General features: G+C 38.9%; 1 protein-coding gene across 5 annotated transcripts in view; it reads left to right on the top strand.

Annotated features, from left to right (window-relative positions):
* Window positions 1-20901, top strand: part of SLC4A7 (solute carrier family 4 member 7) — a 118358-nt gene that overhangs the window by 42842 nt on the left and 54615 nt on the right. For all 5 annotated transcript variants that reach the window (XM_039912965.1, XM_007671044.3, XM_039912964.1 and 2 more), the window contains exon 2: window positions 11731-11812. In XM_039912965.1, coding sequence (XP_039768899.1) covers window positions 11731-11812 — 82 coding nt within the window. The remainder of the gene's footprint in view (window positions 1-11730; window positions 11813-20901) is intronic.

Raw genomic sequence — 20901 nt, 5'->3', positions numbered from 1 at the left:
CAAGTCTAAAATTAGCTCCAACACCATCTATTAACAGATGGGAGATGTGAGTTTGTTCATTATGAAGAGCAACAGCTTCAAAATTGGGTTTATTGTTCTCTACTGAACATGAAGTGTGAATTAGAACATTTTAAAACTTTGTGCCAAGAAAAAAATTTGATGGTTAATAAAATTAATTCCCAAGTCACTTTGTCTCCTTGTTTTATGCAGTAACATAATTCTCATTCCATAAAAGCCTTGCAGCAGTTTTCCCAAGAAAGCTTTAAAAGATTAGAATGAAAACTTTGAAGAGAAAAATGTATTTAATGATAACATTAAATTTAATGTGAAAAATGATTAAACAGGAAACCATGTTGTGAAACCTGCAGAAATTAGAATTCTGTGGTAATGCATTGCTTCCTCCTCCATCAGTCCAAGCTGCTGAACATGGTTTTTGGCCTGGTAAACGATGGAAATAAAGAAATGAGTTTATGTGGACCTGTCTTGGGAAGCGTTTTCCTCAATAGTGGTCTCTGCCTTGCAGTATATAAAATTATAGGTCAGAAAACTGTAGTAGTGGTAATTGCACATTCCAAGCGCTTAGTACAGTGCTCTGCACATAGTAAGCACTCAATAAATACTATTGAATGAATGGTAATGCTAGTAGTGACAATTATTAAACTGTTGCCATGTGCGAAGCTTGCCACTAAGCACTGGGGAGAAACCCAAGGGTATTTATTGATTCAGACATGATCCCTGGGCAGAAGTCCCACAGTGAGTGTGGGAACAAAATGGGGTTTTAGAGGGTGGGGGAACTGGGAGAAGGGGGAGGCTTCAGAGAGCTGACTGGCCATTCAGGGGACATTTCTGTTTTACCTGGAACACTTATTACAATGTGCTTAGTACAGTGCTCTGCCTACAGCAGGCACTCAAATAAAGTTGATTAATTGATTGCTTGGAAGCCCTCAGGTGTCATCAGAGACCTGTAATGAGTGAGGCTGGGAGTCCAGCTTTGACAGCCACAGGGTGACTGGTCCCTCTCAGCCCCATGGAGTTGGCACCTCCGCCTCTGGCCCATAGTGTTCACAGTCAAAATGGGCAGAGGGCAGACATCTGAAGACCCTGGAGCCTTCCCTGATGTTTTCTTTTGAATTAAATTGATTTCTTAATGGCTATTAAAGTTCTTCCCTGGGCAATTATTCACAAGTTTCCCTTTTAGGTATTTATCAGAGTACAGTAAGTTTAGATATCATTAAATGCTGAAACTACTTGAAATTCTTCTGGTGTTAGGGTCTATTATTCTGATTGAGCACTCTAGAATCAATCAACCATATTTATTGAGCACTTACTGTGTGCAGAGCATTGTACTAAGCACTTGGGAGAGTACAGTATAACAGAGTTGGTAGACATGTTTCCTGCCCATGGTAAACATAGTCTAGAGGAGAAGACAGACACTAATATAATATAAATAATGGATATGAACATAAGTGCTGTGGGTTTGAGGGAGAAGTGAATAAAGGGTTGCAAATCCAGGTGCAAGGGTGATGCAGAAGGGAATGGGAGGAGATAAAATGAGGACTTGAAGAAGGCTTCTTGGAGGAGGTGTGCCTTCAATAAGACTTTGAAGAGTGATCATCTGTCAGACATGAAGAGGAAGGGCGTTCCAGGACAGAGGCAGGATGTGGGCGAGAAGTCAGTGGCGAGATAGACAAGATCAAGAATCAAGGTTGGCATTAGAGGAGCAAAATGTGCGGGCTGGGTTGCAATAGGAAAGCAGCAAGGAAAGGTAGGAAGGGGCAAGGTGATTTGAATGCTCTAAAGCTTGTTTTAGGGTGTTTAATAATAATAATAATAATGTTGGTATTTGTTCAGCACTTACTATGTGCAGAGCACTGTTCTAAGCGCTGGGGTAGATACAGGGTAATCAGGTTGTCCCATGTGAGGCTCACAGTTAATCCCCATTTTACAGATGAGGTAACTGAGGCACCGAGAAGTTAAGTGACTTGCCCACAGTCACACAGCTGACAAGTGGCAGATGCGGGATTCAAACCCATGACCTCTGACTCCCAAGTCCGGGCTCTTTCCACTTAGCCACGCTGCTTCTCTGTTTGATGTGGAGGTGGATGGGAGGAGGAGCATGCTATTCAGTTTGTGGGCAGGGAACATATATATTAACTGTATTATATTCCCCCAAACTCTTAGTGTAGTGCTCTGCACCCAGTATGTGTTCAAAGAATACCATTGACTGTAATACACAGTTTGTGGAAGCAATAGTGACATCTGAAGGAGCAGTTCGAGTATTCTTTCGGACTAAGGTTTCTTTTTCCCCCAGGTCAAAAGAGAAATAAGGTTGAGGTTAGCAAGTGGATATGCTTTGGCTGTATCCTAGATTCCCTTTGAATGGTGTCAGCTTTCCAGTTTAATCATCTTACAAAAACCTTTCTTCAGATTCTATTCTCATGAAATCCACAGACTCATTATGAAAGAGGAACTTTGATTCATGCATGCATCAAAATAGAAATTTTGAGTTGGCCATCAGACTTTTCGTTGATGCTAACTTGTTTTACAAGTGATTAACCAAGAGGGAGATAGATGCTTAAATAGCTAATTACTTAAATTTCTCCTTTGCAGACTTTAGACAACAGCGCCAAAACTTATCCTTTCAAAGAATGATTTTCCCGCCGCTCAGAATATCTAATAAGAAGTTTCCATTCAGGAAATTTGCATTACAGCCATATGTCCTCTGATTACTTTGCAAGATTGCTTTGAATTTAAGTTTCATAGTGGGAATCAATTTATCCTTTTGTTATTATCTACCTAGTCCTTGGACTGAAAGGAAATAATGTATTCATTTCTGGAGTGATTTATTTTTTAAGACTTTTTTTTTTTTAACCAAAGGGATATTGAGATGATTTAATGTTTTTTTAAAGAGGGGAGAAAATGCAGGCTTATATTAAATCCTAGGCAAGATACATAAGGACAGATGACATTTTGAAATTCTCTGGCTGGAAATGGGGGATTTACTAGCCAATTGTTTCTAAGCAGAACAAATTATTTCACATCAGTGTTTGTTCTCTGCTTGTGTATTGGATTACTTGAATATAGAACACTTGTTTTCCCTCTAACAGTTGGTCATAATTTTATTTTTAGCAAGTTCCTTGAGGGATTGTAAACTCCTTCTGAGCAGGGAATATGTCTCCTGCTTTGGTTGAGGTTTCCCAATGTTTAGTACAGTGTATTTCATTTGGTTGATGCTCAATAAATATCATTACAGTAGGGGTGATTGAGTTTATTATCTGACAGCTTACTCTTAGCAGTTGAACATTCCAGCCAGTCTTGGAATGGAAGCAGTTAATCCACATTAGAGGGATGAGAATGCGACCTCTGGATTCAGTCCTGTTAGATCTTTTAGAAGTCAAACTTCTTTCTTGGAGGGGTGCATGCATAAGGATCCAGTGACTGCAGTTGTTTGCCTGCACATTATTAGGGAGAAAAAAATTAAAGTTTTTTTCTATGTCATAAGGGCATTTTTTTACTTTAATCTCCCTCCTGTGAGTTGGAAAGGTGCTACTGCTGCTGCTCTCTGGGCCTACTTCTTCCAGCGCCCTAAGCCACGGAGGGCAGGGCCATGGCAGCTCCTCAAGATCAGAGCTGAGAGCTGGCTGCTTGGTAGGAGTGAGGGAAGGGCAGCAAGAGAGCAGGGGAGGGGTTAGTAGGATTTGCAAGGCTCTGCTGTGTGGACTCCACTCCCCTTTCTGGGTAGCTCCTAGCAAAGAGGCAGCCTAGCATATTGTTTTACCTTTGAAGAGGCAGCAGCAGACCTTGGTGATGCTCAGCTGCATGGCCAGCGGAAGTGAGGAACACATCTGTCATTCATTTAAACCAAAATCACTAGGTGTCTCCACCTTGGCTTTAAATTCTTTGTGCCATAAAATAATAAAGCTCTAAGTAATTCAAAGTAAATAAATATTGCCTCATGGACCCTCAGGCAATGATGATAGGTTATTCTGGAAGAATGACAGCTCGGGAGAAGTGGTCTAGTGGGTAGAACATAGGCCTGGGTGTCGAAAGGACATGGGTTCTAATTCCAGCTCCGTCATCTATATGCTATGTGACCATGGGCAAGTCACTTAACTTCTTTGTGCCTATTACTTCATATGTAAAATGGGGTTTGACTGTGAGCCCCATGCGGAACATGGACTGTGTCCAACCTGCTTAACTCATACCCACCCCAGTGCTTACTACAGTGCCTGGCACATTGTAGGCACTTAACAAATGCCATGAAAAAATAAAATCTACCCAAAGCCTCTGCATTAGGGAGAGAAACACCTCTCTCCATAGCCTTGCTGTAGGCTAGTCGTTCTTTTACCATTATTTCATTAGTCCATAGTTCATAAATCCATTAGTCTATTACCTCACTTTTCAAAGCTGAGTTGATATTTTTTGGAGGTGGGGGTGGGAGGATGGGAGAGTTGGTGGGACATGAATTTGGGTCGACGGCAGGGCAGGTGAGAACAAGGCACAGTGAGGAAGTTAGCAGCAGAGGAGCAGAGTGTGCAGGCCGGGCAATAGGAGGAGAGAAGGGAGGAGAGGTAGGAGGGGACAAGGGGATGGAGAGCTTTGAAGCCAGTAGTGAGGAGGGGGGTGACATGCCCAGAGTTTCTGTAGCAAGATAATCCAGGAAGATTTGATGAAGGCCTTCAAGATGGAAAGAGCTGTGGTCTGTTGGCTATGAAGTGGTAGGGAGTTCCAGGCAGGAGGAAGGCTGTGAGCAAGAAGTTGGTTGTGGTGGTTGTGGTATGATGAGAACGAGGTGCAGGAAGTAGGTTACTTTGAGGGCGGGCTGGAGGATGGGGGAGAGCATTGTGCATAAGCAGAGGGAGGTAGCTGGTCGAGTGTCTTTTTTTTAATGGTATTTGTTAAGTGCTTACTTGGTGCTAGGCACTATACTAAGTGTTGGGGTAGATACAAGGTAATCAAGTTGGACAAAGTTTATGTCCCACAAGGGGCTCCAGGCTGAGTCAGAGGGAGGAGGATTTAATCCCCATTTCAAAAATGAGGTAACCGAGGTACAGAAAAGTTAAAATCCAGGTCCTCTGACTCCCAAGCTCATGCCTTTTTCTACTAGGCTATGCTACTTCCCCCATTTAATACTAATGGTCTGCTTGATGCCGAGAATTGGCAACCATTCGAGGTTTTGGGAGAGTGGGGAGGTGTGTGCAGAAATGATCCGTAGAGTAGAGTGAAATATGGATTGGAGGCAGGAGTCAGCAGTCAAGCGGATATGTGGTGAGTATGTGGACCCTCATGGTGGCCATTTACTTGGTGAGGAGGTTTGAGGTGGGGATCCTGGAAATGTTGTGGAGGAAGAACAGGCTGGATTTGGCAACCAACTGAATATGGGGGTAGAAAGGGAGGAGTCAAGGATAATGCCACGGTTACAGGCTTCAAGGAAGGTGATGGAAAAGTTAAATAGAGGAGAGGATTTGGAACGGAAGATGAGATGTTCACATAATTGAGATTCAGGGGCCAGCCGGACAGCCACGTGAAGATGTCTGGAAGTTCAGGATTGCAAAGGAGAGATCATGACTAGCTAGGTAGATTTGGGAGTCATCAGTCAATTAGTGGTATTTATTGAGCTCTTGCTATGTTTAGAGCATTGAATTAAGTGCTTGAGAAGGTATAGTACAGTAGAGTTGATAGATGTGATCCCTGTCCTCAAGGAGGTTATAATCTAAATGGACAGACAGATGTTAAATTACCGTTAGAGGAAGTAGCCAAATATAAGGATGTGTACTTAAGTGATGTGGAGGTGGGGTGAGTATCAAAGTGTTTAGCGGGAGGTCATTAAAGCCATTCAAACAGATGAGTTTCCCAAGAGAGTGAATGTCAAGCGAGAAGAGAGGGGACCCAGAACAAAGTTGGAGGCACAACTAAAGGCAGGAAGAGGGAGGCCGAGGAAGAGGTGGTGAAGGAGACTGAGAAGGATCAGCCAGAGAGGTAAGAGGAGAACCAGGGGAGAACTGTCAGGAAAACCCAAGGCTAGATAGTGTTTCTAAGAGAAGAGAATGGTGCACTGTCAAAGACAGCTGAGAATCTGGACAGAGTAGAGTCCATTAGATTTGGCAAGAAGGTCATTAATGACCTTGGAAAGAGTAGTCTCAGTGGAGCGAAGTGTGCAGAAATTGGATTTTAGTGGGCCAGGAAGGGACTTGGAGCGGAATAAGTGGAGAAGTTGGGAAAGGACTGGGAGGAGGTTGATGGGGTGGTAGCTAGATGGTGCAGTGAGGTCCCCAGATGATATTTTTAAGGTACAGGAGACTTGGTTGTGTTTAAAGGTAGAGAGAAAGTTTGAGCCATCAGTGGATGATGGTGGTAATCAGGAAGGGAAGACCTATTGCTTATGTGAATTAAAATACTTAATTGCTTAGTGATAAACATATGTGCCTGTCCATAAGTTAGGGCACACCTAGACAACTTCCCTGGGTCATTCACTTTAGAAGACCCACCCCTTCTCTCCTTGCTTTAGCAACAGAAATACCTAATCTAGGAGAATCAGTTGGTATGGAACCTCTGTGAAAGGGCTGGGATGTTTTGATTTGTTTTATGGTATTTGTTAAAGCCATGTGCCATGTGCCAGGCTCTGTACTAAGCCCTGGTAGATACAAGCTAATCGAGTTGGACACAGTCCCTGTCCCACATGGGATTTACAGTCCTAATCTCTTTTTTACTGATAAGATAATTGAAGGACAGAGAAATTACCTCAAGTGGTAAACTGTGGTGCAGCTAAGATTAGATCCCGGATCCAAGGGACTCCTAGGCCCTTGCTGTCTCCACTAAGCTATGCTGTTTCTTATGTTATGATAATATTATTAATATAGACAATCATTGTTATTTACTGAGCACCTACCATGTCCTAGCACTGTCCTAAGTATTTGGGAGAGTACAATTGAGTTAAAATACACAATCCATCACTCAAGGAACTTTCACATGAAATTTCAAAACAGCCAGCCAATAATGTTCATTTTAACAAGCAAAGTATTTACTTTCATGGGCAAAGTATCACATATTGCTTTTCAATATCATTGTATCAAGCCATAATTTAAGCAACCATTACCTCATGGCCCCATATAAAGTAGACAGTTTCATTTACTCTTGGAGTGTTCACTGAAATGTGAAATTTCACTTAAATTTTATTAAGTTTTATCACAGTTTTCAAAGCATGGTTGTTCTTGGACTTTGAGCTTAAAGAAGAAAACAGTGTAAGAGAATATTTAAGATAAACAGCATTGAACCATAGGGAGGTTATTTTCTTTTAGATTCCTATTCACCCATTCCAATGATTTTGGACTTGGTATATGTGCAGGTTTATTGGGTCTGAGCAAGTGTCCTTCCAAAAAGTGTATTAACTTTGTGCTTCATAAAATCATCTGAGGTGAAGAGCAGGAGTCTAAAAATGTGGCTGTAATCTTTCCGATGTGACCACATATTTCCACTTAGCTTGGGGCCCACAATGTAGTTGAATGAGTGCATTGAACTTACAGCAGGATTGAGCTGCTGAGAAGCACTCTAGCCCTGATTTGCAGAACACGTGTCTCAATTCTATTCCCATACCGTATTCAGGGCCATGATAGTAAGGGGAAAGTGAAGGATTCTCCTAGCCAGACTGACACTTGGTTTCTTTTTGCCTCTTGAAGTAAGGCCCTGGGATGGGAAAGATTGTAAAAGGAAATGGAAAAGGTTAGACCCTGATGCCTGACTAAGGGCACTGGAAACCAATTTTCTTGCTCACATTTTTGAAGTAGACTAAGTGTAATAGAACTCACTTTTTTTTCATTCCTCTGAATTTCTGGCTGGCAAACTTAAATTTGTCTTATTTTTCTGATGTTTTTATTATTAGTTTTCTTAAATAGGTTGAGACCCCCACTTTTCATTTTTAGGGCAAGTATTAATGAATGAAATCTATTAATATTTTAGTGAGCAGTCAACAGAATGGGATAGTCTTCTTGAGGCAAAGCCATTAACTGTTGAAAAATGTATCACAGGTCAGCTAAATCGAATCAGCTTCACAATGCTCTGTGGTGAAACCTTAAATCCACTTGGATTGATTTAACTGTTATGATGTTTGTGAAGGTCTGTGTCATTTTTTATATTTTGATGTCATTGTTTTTTCATGTTTAGATACAAGCTAAATTAGCATCTATGACTCAGACCAAATTATTTTGCTGCCATAGTACAAGCTCAGGTAAATAATGCCCAATAGTCTTTATTTAATCTTTTTTTGGAACACTTATGTCCTATCCAAGCAGATGTTCATTTTCCATAAATGCACCTCATATACAGTAATACATGCTTAATGTAGGCGGGGATTTACAAATGTTTACTTAATTCATCGATCAAACAAAATTACAACTGTCAGATGTTCTTTTCCTCTGCATATCTACTTCCTTGCTTGTTTGTTTTAGTTTGATAGCCTTTCAATATCTCTACCTCCTCTACTCTATATGCTAATTATACCTAGGATTAAAGGCAATAACCTGATGGCCAAACCTGTTTTTTTCTTTCCTCATTCACCACCAATCAAGTGTATTTGTTGAGAACTGATAATACAATTAATGCTACATAAAATTTACTTAGTCTTTTGGACTGCTCTCTATTTGGAGTCTCAGAAACCTTCAAACTGTTCATTTTTAACAATTAGCTCAGAGATTCTGACAAGAAGGATGTTGATTCACATTTAATTCAGGAAAAAGAAAGTTACTGAGGAACAAATGTATGTCTGGAAATTTTTCATAGTAATTTACACTTAAGCTTCTTGTGGGCAGGGATTGTGTCTGTTTATTGTTGTACTCAATCGCATAGTATAGTGCTCTGCACATAAGTGCTCAATAAATACAATTGACTGACTAACCATTAATGGCATTGGTGGGGCAAATTAGTGTTAATTCATTCGTTAGTGTTTTTCAAAGCGGTTTTTTTTTTTTTGATACTGCTAGGAAATAGGTTATTTAGATCATTTTTGATGAATTTGATGCTAGGAAACAATGAGGAACTGAGATTTTAAACCCTGTTTCATATCCTAAATTTAAACAAAGTGACACAGTCTCTGTTCGATAATGAGCTTATGAGTTCCATTACTGAATTTTCATTCTGTGTAGTTTATGCAATTAAAGATTATATAGTATAGCATATAAATGTGTTCTCAAGGGAGGGAGTTAAGTGAGATCAATAGCTGCAGTAATTTCTCTATCTTTTAGTCAATGAAGTTCTTGTCACTTTTCTCACAAATCCATTTTCTCCAGTTGTCTAGAACGTTAGTAGTAGAGATTGTTTGTCCAAACTTTTTTTCTGTGACTGTCATACAGAATCACAGTCACTCAAGAATTCCTAGCTGAAACTCCCACTGAGCTCTTATGAATATATTTAATTTATGGTCTCTTAGCTATGTGTACTCATAATCATTTGTGAAGTTGGCACTCTTCCTGATGGGAAGGTGATAGCAGCTTAACTCATTCACACCTTTTTAACATGATGTGCCAAAAATGAGTCTCAAAGGTTGGATATGGGTGTTCACTCACCTGAAGCTTTCAGCAAATGGATTATATTGCACATAGCATCTGGAAAGCTAATTAAGATCCAGAAATGTCAAAGTAGACAGCATAAGATTCAGTTTTTGTGACGGTAGAATAATACCAGTTACTTAATTCGATGAGTAACTATGTTAGTAAAATAACCATATTTCTGAGATTTAACCTGATTTTTGTCCTTTCCCTGACATACGCAAAAGTATAATTCAGCTAGTTGTTTTTTTACCGTAACACCTAGAGGAAATAACATCCTTTTAGGGTTGATGCATCCATGATTCCAGCAAGCCATCCATCTGCTGCTACTTTTCCTTATTTAATGGGATTCCTACAAATGGAATGCTGACAAAAGTGGGGATCATCTTTGTTAAGCACCTTCTTTCCCTTTTAAATAGGTTAACAGAGTTTCTACCAGCCAGAGCCTCAAAGTGCTAGATTGTAGAACACTAGCCAGCCGGCCTATAACAAGTTTTCCTTTTTTGCAACATTTGAATTGACTGGTGCAGGTAGACAGGCTCAGAATAGACTATAAATAGGGGATAAGTATAGAGTAGGTAGAATAAAGAATTTTCCAAGAGTTTTTATAGGGTAGAAGATTCTATTTCAAAGATTTCATTAAAGTGGATTTTTCTCCTGGACCATCACCAGCATTATTCACAGCATTTACTGAGCAGCTACCTTGTGCAGCATGCTCTGCAATGCACTTGGGAACATTCAATTAAAAAAAAAAACAAGCATACAATTAAGCCTGCACATGGAAGCCTCCCCAGTGCCGGATCTTGGTGGGAGTGCTAGGTAGGCAAATCCATTCAATAATTCTTGGAAAAACTTCAAACCTTCACTTAATGTCCTTGGATTTTTCCAGTACATGATTGCAGTCAAAGTACCCTGATGCCTCCTTTTGAGCTGTTATTAAAAGTTTGAAATGATAGAACCATACAGGTGGATTTTCAAAACTTAATTTTTAATTACTAAAGAGTCTCTGGCAACTGAGAAATGGAAAGCAGTTGCACAATTTGACTCAAGTGCACATTTATTTCCATTCAGGGAGGGCCGATGTTCTTTTCCCATTACTTAGGCCATGAAAAGGAAATTACATAATAAATGGGGAGAAACACACCCAGGTTGTAGGGTAGAAATTTTGCCATAGTACCCACTCCAAGCCATCCTTTTTACCCCTACAACTTTTTGGAGTGGACCCCCATCACGATGTGCCTCAGGTCTCTTGACAAGTCATGAGAAGCTTCCATGAGGGGCTGGGTAGCGGCGCCCCCCCCCCGGTCTTTTTGGATCTGTTTGTTCTTCAAAACCTTGCTACCACTCCCAAGTCCCGTTCTGCTTATTATTCCCTTTAAAGCTTCATCTCCTTTCACCCTTATACCCAAGATGAATAGTTGGCAACTAGTACATATATGCATATCACAGAATATCTATGTTCTTGCCTGAAGAGAAGGCATTTGGTTACAAGTATAGCTTTCCCTTTGATGTGCTTGTTTTGGTTTGTCAGATTGCCAACAAAACAAGACTGAACACTGATTTACAGAGGTATGAATTTCTTGCCAATATGCCTAAATTCATCTTAATCGAGCACTTCAAAGCTTCATTTTACTTACTTAAGATGCTAGACTGTTAAACCGCAATTCAGGATAGATGGATCTAGTTTTGTACTTGGTGCCTTTGACCTTTTGTCTCTTTAGGTAATTCAATCTGCCTATTTTTTTCTAGTAATTTAATCTATTCCTGGAAGATCCTCATGTTTATCATCCTAGGAGTTGCCCTCTTGTGTAGATGGGTTGTGTGCTTGTGAGTTTGGCTGGAAAGTTCCTTTACCTTTATATCCAACTCCTATGTATGTAATCCTCTTGGCATTTTAATGTTGTAGAGGTAAGTAATTCTGCAATTTAAGTATGAAAATGAAAGATCTACATCTGTAGATTCTCCAAATCTTATATTTAAGTTGTGTGTGTCTTAGTGTTTGATTCCATGAATTGGAATTGTAGTCTAGTAGGAATCAGGACACAAGGAAACTTGGAAAGTATGTTGCTGCAGAATTTTAAAATGAGCTGCTCCAAATGGTGAAAAATCAATTTTATATCTAGTTGGCTATGAAATGAGTCCTTTCTATTCTGAAGTATTCTTATCTATACATTTTAACATGTTATTTTAGGGTCCAGATGAAGAAGCTGTTGTGGATCTTGGGAAAACCAATTCAACTATAAATACAAACTTCGAAAAGGAAGAACTAGAAAGTAAGTATTTTTGGATTTACTAAAAGAGTGAAATTTTATTCATTACAATCTGTTAATCTTTTCTTTTATCAATTTTTGATAAATTTTGATAAATGGCCTAAGTAATGGGAAAAGAACAATGGGATATTTGATTAATTGTTTTCTTAATTCTTCCCTTGTTTTATTTCCTGCTGCCGAAAGCAGGCAGACTGTACTCTCAAAAAGGAATGTGTGCTCTACTGGTTAACAAAATTGTAGTTAAGCTGCCTGTCGAAGTAATAGTATTTACTAAGCGCTTATTGCATGCACTGTACTAAGTGCTGGGAAAGAGCACACTGGTGGGAATTAGACACAAACCCTGTCCTTCGAGATTCACAGTACAGAGGTGGTTCAAGGAGACACCTCTTTCCTGATTCTCCAGTTGCCCTATAGTCAAAGAGGTTGTTCAAAATAGACCAGTGTGGAATCCAAGAGGCTAATCCTATATTAGGCATGCACACAGACCAGACCCTCAGAGTAAAGTACTTTCGCAATTCAGACTTTTCCCTAATTCAGACCATTAAATCAGCAGAAGGTATCTATTAAGTGCTTACTGTGTGCAGAGCACCTTACCAAGCACTTGGGAGAGTATGGTACATCAGAGTTGGTAGACACAATCCTGCCCTCAAGGATTTTACAATCTAGTGGATTGGAGGTTCCTGAGGAATGGGGAAACATAGACTGAACAATTTTAGAAAAGTGATATGGAGAGCAGAATGAAGTATGGGCTATAGGGAATATATGGGTATAGAGAGCACTGAATTAAGTGTTTGGTAGAATACAATAGTTAGAAGATACAATCCCTACCCTCAAATATCTTACAATTTAAGAGAAGACAAACAATAATTTACAGGTAGGGTATGTAAGATAGTATTTACAGAATTGCTACATGTGGTTGTGAATGAACAAGTGCACTGTTGGTGTGGAAGTGCTGAGGAGGTAGAGGGAGATAGTCTGGGAAAAAAATTAATTGGGGAAAATCTCTTGGGGGAGTTGAGGTTTCAGAAGGGCTTTGAAGATAGGGAGAGCTGTGTTTTGGCCAATTTGAATGGGGAGGGAGCTCCAGGCAGAAGGGAGGGAGTGAGCCCAGGATCGGAGATGGAAGAGACACGAGTGAGGCACAGTGAGTAAATAATCTTGAGAGCAATTGAGTGTGAGCTGGGGTGTAGTGCTGGAAGGGAATAAATAAGTAGGAAGGGGAGAGATGATGGAGTGTCTTAACCCATGTAATAATATAACCCTTGTGCAAAAGTTATAAGAGAATCAGTCATATTTATTGAGCACTGTGTGAAGAGCACTGTACTTAGCTCTTGGGAGCATAAAATATAAGAGCTGGTAGACACATTCCCTGCCCACAACAGACTTACAGTCCAAAGGGAACAGTGTAGCCTAATGGGTTCTAATCCTGGCTCTACCACTTGCTTACTTGCTGTGTGACCGTGGGCAGTGTGATCTAGTGGATAGAACATAGGCCTGGGAGTCAGAAGTACCTTGGTTCTAATCCCATCTCCACCACTTGTCTTCTGGGCAAGGCACTTAGCTATTCTGCGCCTCATACCTCATCTGTAAAATGGGGCTTAAGACTGTGAACTCCTTGTGGGACATGGACTGCATCCAACCTTATTACTTTATATCTACCCCAGAATTTAGAACAGTGCCTGGCACATAGTAAACACTTAACAAATACCATTTTTTTAAAAAAAGTCACAACTTCTTTGTGCCTCAATTACCTCATCTGTAAAATGGGGATTAAAACAGTGAGCCCCATGTGAGATGTGGACAGTGTTCAACCTGATATGCTTGTATCTACCCCCGTGCTTAGTACAGTCTCTGGCACATAGGAAAATGCTTAACAAATACCTTTAAAAAAATAAAGACAGGCAAGAAGGATGTACTATGTCATAATTGCAGTTTTAAGCTTCTAGTAAAGAACAAAATCCCCCAAAGTGGTCATTCAGAGAATTAAAGCAGTAGTTTTCAATAAATGAAATAATTTTATTTGATATTTCAGTGCCTGTTTAGATTTTTCTATGCCTCTTCTTAACAATGTTTGTTTCAAAGACCCAATATTTCACACATGCTGAGAATTGGAAAATTTTTAATAACCATAAAATATATTTTTGGTGTATATCTTAATTTTATTTGATTCCATAATTCCTTCTTTAAAGTAATAAATAGTAACCCAAAGTAACCTGAAGACCTTTTTAAATATTCTGGCCTAAACAGTCCTGTAATTTAACATTCAATTATGGGAATATTGAATTATAAGAACAATGGTCAAGTGTCATAAACTGTGGTCAAGTTAGTGTTAATCAAAACTCCTTAAAATGTAGTTCGCATGCTATGCTCGCTGTAAAAGACATCATCAATTCAATTCTCTTTTTTTGAGTTAGTTTTTTGTGTTAGGAAATGGATTGAAAGAGTCATCTAAATTTCAGGAAATGTTATGAGCTTCCTAATGAGCAGTTTGTTTAAATAATGATAGCCAGAACTAGTCTTAACTAGGGAATTGATATAAAATGGTTTATAGATATTCCTAATCACAGAGAAAGAAGTTAAGAGTTAGTTGCAAAAATGCCTCAAAGATTTTCCTTCTTTGGTGTAGTCTTTGATTTTGATTTCGTCTTTGAGAATGAACTTTAACTTGACGTATGAATCACAGGATGATAGCAAAACCCAGGAATATGACTCTCTTCCTTTTCCTGTTTGAAAACTGATAGTGAAATTGTTAAAGGGAGTTGGGAAAGAGTGTTTAATATGATAGGGTTTGAATTGTTGGTAGATGAGAAGCAGGAATCAGTATTTTTTCACGCCTCTCTTCTGTGTTCACATCTAGCCAAACAATTTAAAGCAACCTACTGACTTAATGGCAAATTTTGCTTCATACTAAGGGCCAGCAATTTTGCTGTAAGATATAGTGCAGAGATAGAAAATATCCATCCTCACAATGTTTCAGAATTTGGTGATAGGGTGGGGTAGTAGAAGAGTGCATTGCAAAGAGGGAGGATTCTGATGGGGTGCTTAAAAATCAATCACCGGGAGTTGCTTTGTTTGCTGATAAGAATGGGTAACAGTTGAAAATTTTAAGCAGGGGAGTGACATGGATAGCATGGAGTTATCAGGATCTTGATCCACTTTTCAGGTTAGCCACAATTATTTGGTATTCCAGGACCTCAAGTTGATACCATGGTATCAAAAGTGATGTGGCATACACTTGTGCAGTTGAGAGACCATGTTGAAACCTGGCATACAGCAATTAGAAATGGTGCGACTGTTTTTTAGCAGAGGCTTTTGACTCAAAGGAAGAAACAGAAACAGCACCAGGCATTGTCGGTAACAAATGCACCAGTGTATGCAGGAACAATCCTTACATGCTCACAGTGGGGAAGTGATAAATCTTCTTGTTCTTATCAGCCACACTCACACACTTGCATACAGACTCACCAGCTCTCTCTTTTATTCTCTGTGCAATGAATGACCCTTACAAAATAACGTTTTTTTATATGGTTGGGCGATTGAAACCACTCCAATTCATTTAGTTTGTTTTTCTGTTAATTTTAATATATAAAACTATTTTGCAAATATAGTTCACAAAGATAAGAAATCGGTTCATGCAAATGCTTAAGAGAAGGAAATAGTACTGGAAGATTATAGCAGATTAACCTAGGCTAAGTCATGTTGGATTTTAATGAGCAGTTATCCAAATTTAGTAGCCTGCCTAGTATAATACTGTTGGCTATTGGCTTACACTAATTGGGTAACAAGATTTAATTCAGCGATGAATACCCTATTACAGTTCTTGGCATTTGAAGGTCATAGATGTTACTTTACCACATCCTAAATTGTTTTTAAACTTAAAATCTTAGGTACTGCATTGTCATTGTTATAAAGCAGAGGAAATAGGAAAACATTGTAACAACAAAATTTGCTAAGACTGGGGTGGGCAAAGAGTTTCAAGTAAACAAGTCAGTTTCATCTCAGTTACATTCTTTACGTGTTTTCATTGGTTTGAAAAAGGGGAAATAGATTTTAAGTTAATCAACTTCCTGAATATCAAGGTGATTAAAGGACCAGAATGTAGATGATGGAGTCTCCTGTAAAAAATGATCCCATCATTTCCTGTGAAATATGAAATGTGCACAATGTCAATGCACAGTGTCAATCAATGGTATTTATTGAGCGCTTGATGGTGTTTAGAATACTGGACCAAACACTTTGGGAAAGGACAGTACAATAGAATCCCTACCCATAAGGAGCTTACATTCTACAGGGTATAGGTCACTTGTCAGCTGTGTGACTGTGGGCAAGTCACTTAACTTCTCTGTGCCTCAGTTACCTCATCTGTAAAATGGGGATTAAGACTGTGAGCCCCACGTGGGACAACCTGATTCCCCTGTGTCTACCCCAGCGCTTAGAACAGTGCTCTGCACATAGTAAGCGCTTAACAAATACCAACATTATTATTATTATTAGGTACCAGGCAACATCAGACAGCAATGCCTTTGTTACCCAGTGCTGCTATGGCTGATGTTTTATCTAGCCAACTCTCTCCTGTCTCCTGCTCAAAACAGATGTTGTCAGGCCATATATTCCCAAAAGCAAGAATCATGAAATTTTTTTCATTGCTTTCATTCTGTTGGCATGAATGAGCAGTTAGTTGCGACCGGTCAATAAGTCTGTGCAGAAGTGAATAATTTTTAGAAGTCGTTTTCTTGTCATTTGGGAGGAGCAGCACTGTCCTTGTAAAAGGCAAGGCACTGTACTAAGTGCTGGGAAAGATACACAGGTGAGAATTAGACTTGGTCCCTGGGACTCAAGAGGCGTACAATCAAAGAATGATGGTGACAGGCACATGGAAAGCTGAAACAGTTACAAAAACGACATAAAGGGTAAGATCTGTCTGGTAGCGATTAGTGGTAGTAGATATTGATAGTGGTTTACACAATGCCACGTGCGCTCTCATTCCTGCTTACCTTGTTCCACTGTACCACAGAGTGCAATAAGCAAGTAGCTGGGCAGGAGTAGGTTTTTATTGAGAAGTATCTGAGAGAGTTTGATAAGCAAAACTAATTTATGGCCCAGGGACTGCCGAAAAGCACTGCTGCTGTGTCTTAGTGCCGTGAGCCAGCAGAGTTGTTCTTCTATCTGATGAACATCCAGAAATGAGGAAACATTGCATCAAGGCTTATGGAGAATTTTGGCCTAAGGCAAAAGGATTTGCCAGAGGTTGGGGGTGAGGAGAATTTGAATCTCCAGCTCCTGGTCAGTTTCCAGAAATGACATTCCAAAAGTGTCTTGGAACACTCAAGTGCCCTTAAGCATGCCCCGGCAGAGAGGGGAAAATGAGAAGTGGCACATGCACATATTGGGAACTACTGGAAGCACAAGTGGAAGCTACAGATTTATGGAAAAGTTGGGGAGGGAAGATATCAGCGTTCCAGAATCGTTGGGAGTTTAGGGTAAGAGTGGATGCATTGAGATCCATTTCAGTCATATGATTCTATTTTCTCTTTGAAAACCCTTTTTTTAATGGAAGTAGTGGTTTAAATATGCTGACCCAAATGTGAAACTGTTTCCTACTATTAAGGATTCTGTATTTTTGCCTTTGACATGGATTTTTTAAGTTTAGGAGAGAAAGCAGATGAAATTGAGATAGGGTGAGATGCAGTGAGGCATTAAGCCACTCTGCAATCTCTGATTTCATCCATTCTCTAGGGGTCTAGGAAGCAAACCCATTACTCAGTGTAATTAAATTGCTGATTTAAAATACATTTCTTTCTCTTTACGTTTGTTAAGAAAGCTGTAAGAAAATAATATGGTGAAAATTGGCATTAATTTACCAATAGACCCCTTTCTTTTTTAATTATAAAATCAGTCTTCTTTTTTACCTCCAGCCTGGTATACAATTCTGCATCTGAATCCAGGACCTTTCATTAGGTTAGATATTTCCTATGATTACTTTGGTGTATTGAAAAGATTGTATACTTCAATATATGCTCCATTACATTTCCTGGTTATCAAGAATTATATTCTGGGTGTTTTGTACAAATCCATATTAGAAGGTTAACAAAGTTAAAAGCTAATGAACTATTTTATTAACTAAAAAAGATTGCTCTCAACAAGTCAACATTTGGGTTAGTTCATCAGGGTGGTATTGGCAAGATGGTGTCAAGTTGGGAGTAGATGGAGGATTCAAAAGCAGTAGGTGGGGAACGAGCTGAAAGATACAGGACAAAAGCATTGAAAAAATAATGTTTTATAGCTTCTTTGATATTTCAGAATTATAATATTTGGAACAGAGAAGAAACAATTATAGGCAACTGAAGTTCAGTCTGTCAGAAATTAGAAACTAGATGATTCAGTAGTATAGCAACACCAAGAGGGAGAGATGAAAATGATGCCAAGGCAGTCTGGGTAATAAATGGAGCAGGTCAACAAGGGGCATTTCTTTGTGAGCACATTATGTGGAAAGGATTGTCCATCAAGGCTGCAGCTGACCAGTTAAATTAACATACACTCAAAATTTCATTAGCAATTGCCTCATCTTTAAACTCCAAAGACAGCTATATATAAAGAGAACCTAGTTAATTTTTTTTCTTAATGTTTTGACATCAAAGTGGAACTAAAAATATTTATATTCAAGTGGCTAAGCACAGACAAGCATTGATTTTTCTCTCCCCCTCCCCTTACATTATTTGGAAAAATGTATTGTTTTAAAAATACAATTAGTGAAACTACACATAAAGGGAAAACATTAATCTTTGCTAGATTGTGTAATCTCAGGAAGCCATTTGAAAAGTCTGTTTTTTTTTTTTTATTTCAACCACTCATTGGGCTCTCAAAAAAAATAATGTTGTGCCCTTTGTGGTATTTGTCCAGTAAGCTTGGAAAGAATCTATTCTATGCTTTGCCTGAGAATATACCCAGAGCAGGTACATGGAATATCAGGATGTTTTATGGCTCAAACACTTGCTCGGTTGTTTTTTTCCTCCATTCATCTAATTTAATTTGGGCTTTTGTTGCAAGCAAAAAAAAATCATGATATCTTTTCACATTTGTGAGTTTTAGAAATTTTTTGTTTTGTTTTTAGGATTTCACAGTCTTACATAGTCATCCAAATGGAGCACTCAGCAGAATAGAAATAATTTATAGTTGTCTTTCGGAGAGGGAAGCATCAGATTATAGGAAGTAAGTTTGATTTCTGGGCCAGAGAGTCACTTTTTTTTTTACATCTAGTGGAAGAGGATTATTTATAAGCTTTTAGAAGAACAAAGATTGCCGAAAAATGATAATAGATTCTTTTAATATTTTGCAGTACAAATATCAATTCAATTTGCTTACATTTCCCTTCGCCCCCAGCCCCCAACCTGTTTTTTATACTGATTCCTTCACAGCCTTTTCTCCCAGTGAAAAATAGGGTTAGCTATTCCTGTGGTGCCTTTTGGCAGGGCACTAGGCTGTCCTTCCAAGGAAGAACTTCCTAAAGCAAATGTTTCTTCTCATTAAAATGGTAATATCTTGTAAGCTTATTTTTTGTGGAGGCTTTTCAGACATTTGTTTTAGTACAATTTTTTAAAGCAATATTACTGATTAATAACTTTCTAGCACTGGAATTGTGGCATAGATTCCTAGACATCACTAAACCTTCTGTTCTCTGGCTCTAAATTAGACTGGTACACCTCCAGGAAGCCTTCTCTGATTCACAGCACTCTTATGATGACATCAATCTAACAGCCGTCTTTAGTTCTTAGGTTTCTAATTCCAGTCTTCAGACTTTGTATGCTTATGCATATGTGTATTTTCAATTATATATTTAGTTATTTCATTCTGCCACAGTTGTGCTACTTCCTGTTACATCTTTGTTTGTTCTCCTTCAGTCATCTATAATTTATTTTTTGTCCCTCCCAGTAGATTTTAAGATCCTTGAGGGCAGGGAATCAGGATCTTGGTTCTGTTATATTTTTCCAAGCGCATAGTACCAGTGCTTTGTGCTTAATTGCTCAATAAAGCTTACTGATTGATTAACCTTAGAAAATGCACTTCTATTTTTCCAACTTACTAGTAATAATGATATTTTATTGAGCACCCACTGGGCATAATGCACTCTACTAAGGACTTGACAAACTACAACAGAAGAAGTGACACGTTCCTTGTCTCCAGGAAGCTTACATTTAGAGGAGGGAGATGTATGAAAAAATCTTTAAAACTGGAGTAATCTAAATAAATATTTTATGTACAAAGTGATGTACAATTGAGAAATATACACACAAAGGCTGAGGATGGATATAAATATACAGAATTGCCAAACGGAAGGGTCTTTGCAGCTATCTTATCCACCAGGTAGAAATCCAAAATCTGCCTCCCATGACCCTTGTGCTTTCCAGGATGTAGAGTAAAAACATGTAATCCTGGTAACAGATCTTTCCATTTTAGCATTAAGAAATTGAAAAAAATGTTTATCACTTTGTGTGTGCTTTCTCTAGTTTGGGGGAACAAAGAGTTGCACTAAAATATGTTTTAATTTTATAGTCTCTTAGCAAAACATCTTCAAGCAGTGGATTCGTAATTAACTGAGACTGTAGAACAGTTTGATTGGCGTTTCTGTCATTGATCATAATCTGTGGAATTTCCCATGTCATGTGGTGAAAGTACATTTATAAAATTTGCTGTGCCTAAGCCAGCAGATTGGTGTTTAGGACTGTTAATTTTGGCTGCTGATTTTGTATTAAGACTTTCAAATAGGGTGAAGTCTTTTACCTCAAGATAAAAAAAAAAGTTGAAGGAGCAGTATTGTTGAACCTGGTGAGGTTGACTATTGTAATTGTTGTTGTTATTGTTAATAATAGTAATAATTGTGGTATTTGAACACTTTCTATTGCCAAGCCCTGTATTAAGTGCCAGGATGGTAATCAGATATAATCCCTGTTTTAATTGCAGTTTACAATCTAAGTAGGAGAGAGAACAAGTATTGAATCCCCATTTTACAGATGAGGAAATTGAGCAGTGTGTTCTAGTGGAAAATCGGGCCTGGGAGTCAGAGGACGTGGGTTCTAATCCAGGCTCCGCCACTT

Source organism: Ornithorhynchus anatinus, chromosome 8, assembly GCF_004115215.2.
Source record: "Ornithorhynchus anatinus isolate Pmale09 chromosome 8, mOrnAna1.pri.v4, whole genome shotgun sequence".
Lineage (NCBI taxonomy): Eukaryota > Metazoa > Chordata > Mammalia > Monotremata > Ornithorhynchidae > Ornithorhynchus > Ornithorhynchus anatinus.
The sequence above is the reverse complement of the archived record's forward strand: the minus strand, read 5'-3'. Positions and strand labels throughout refer to the sequence as shown.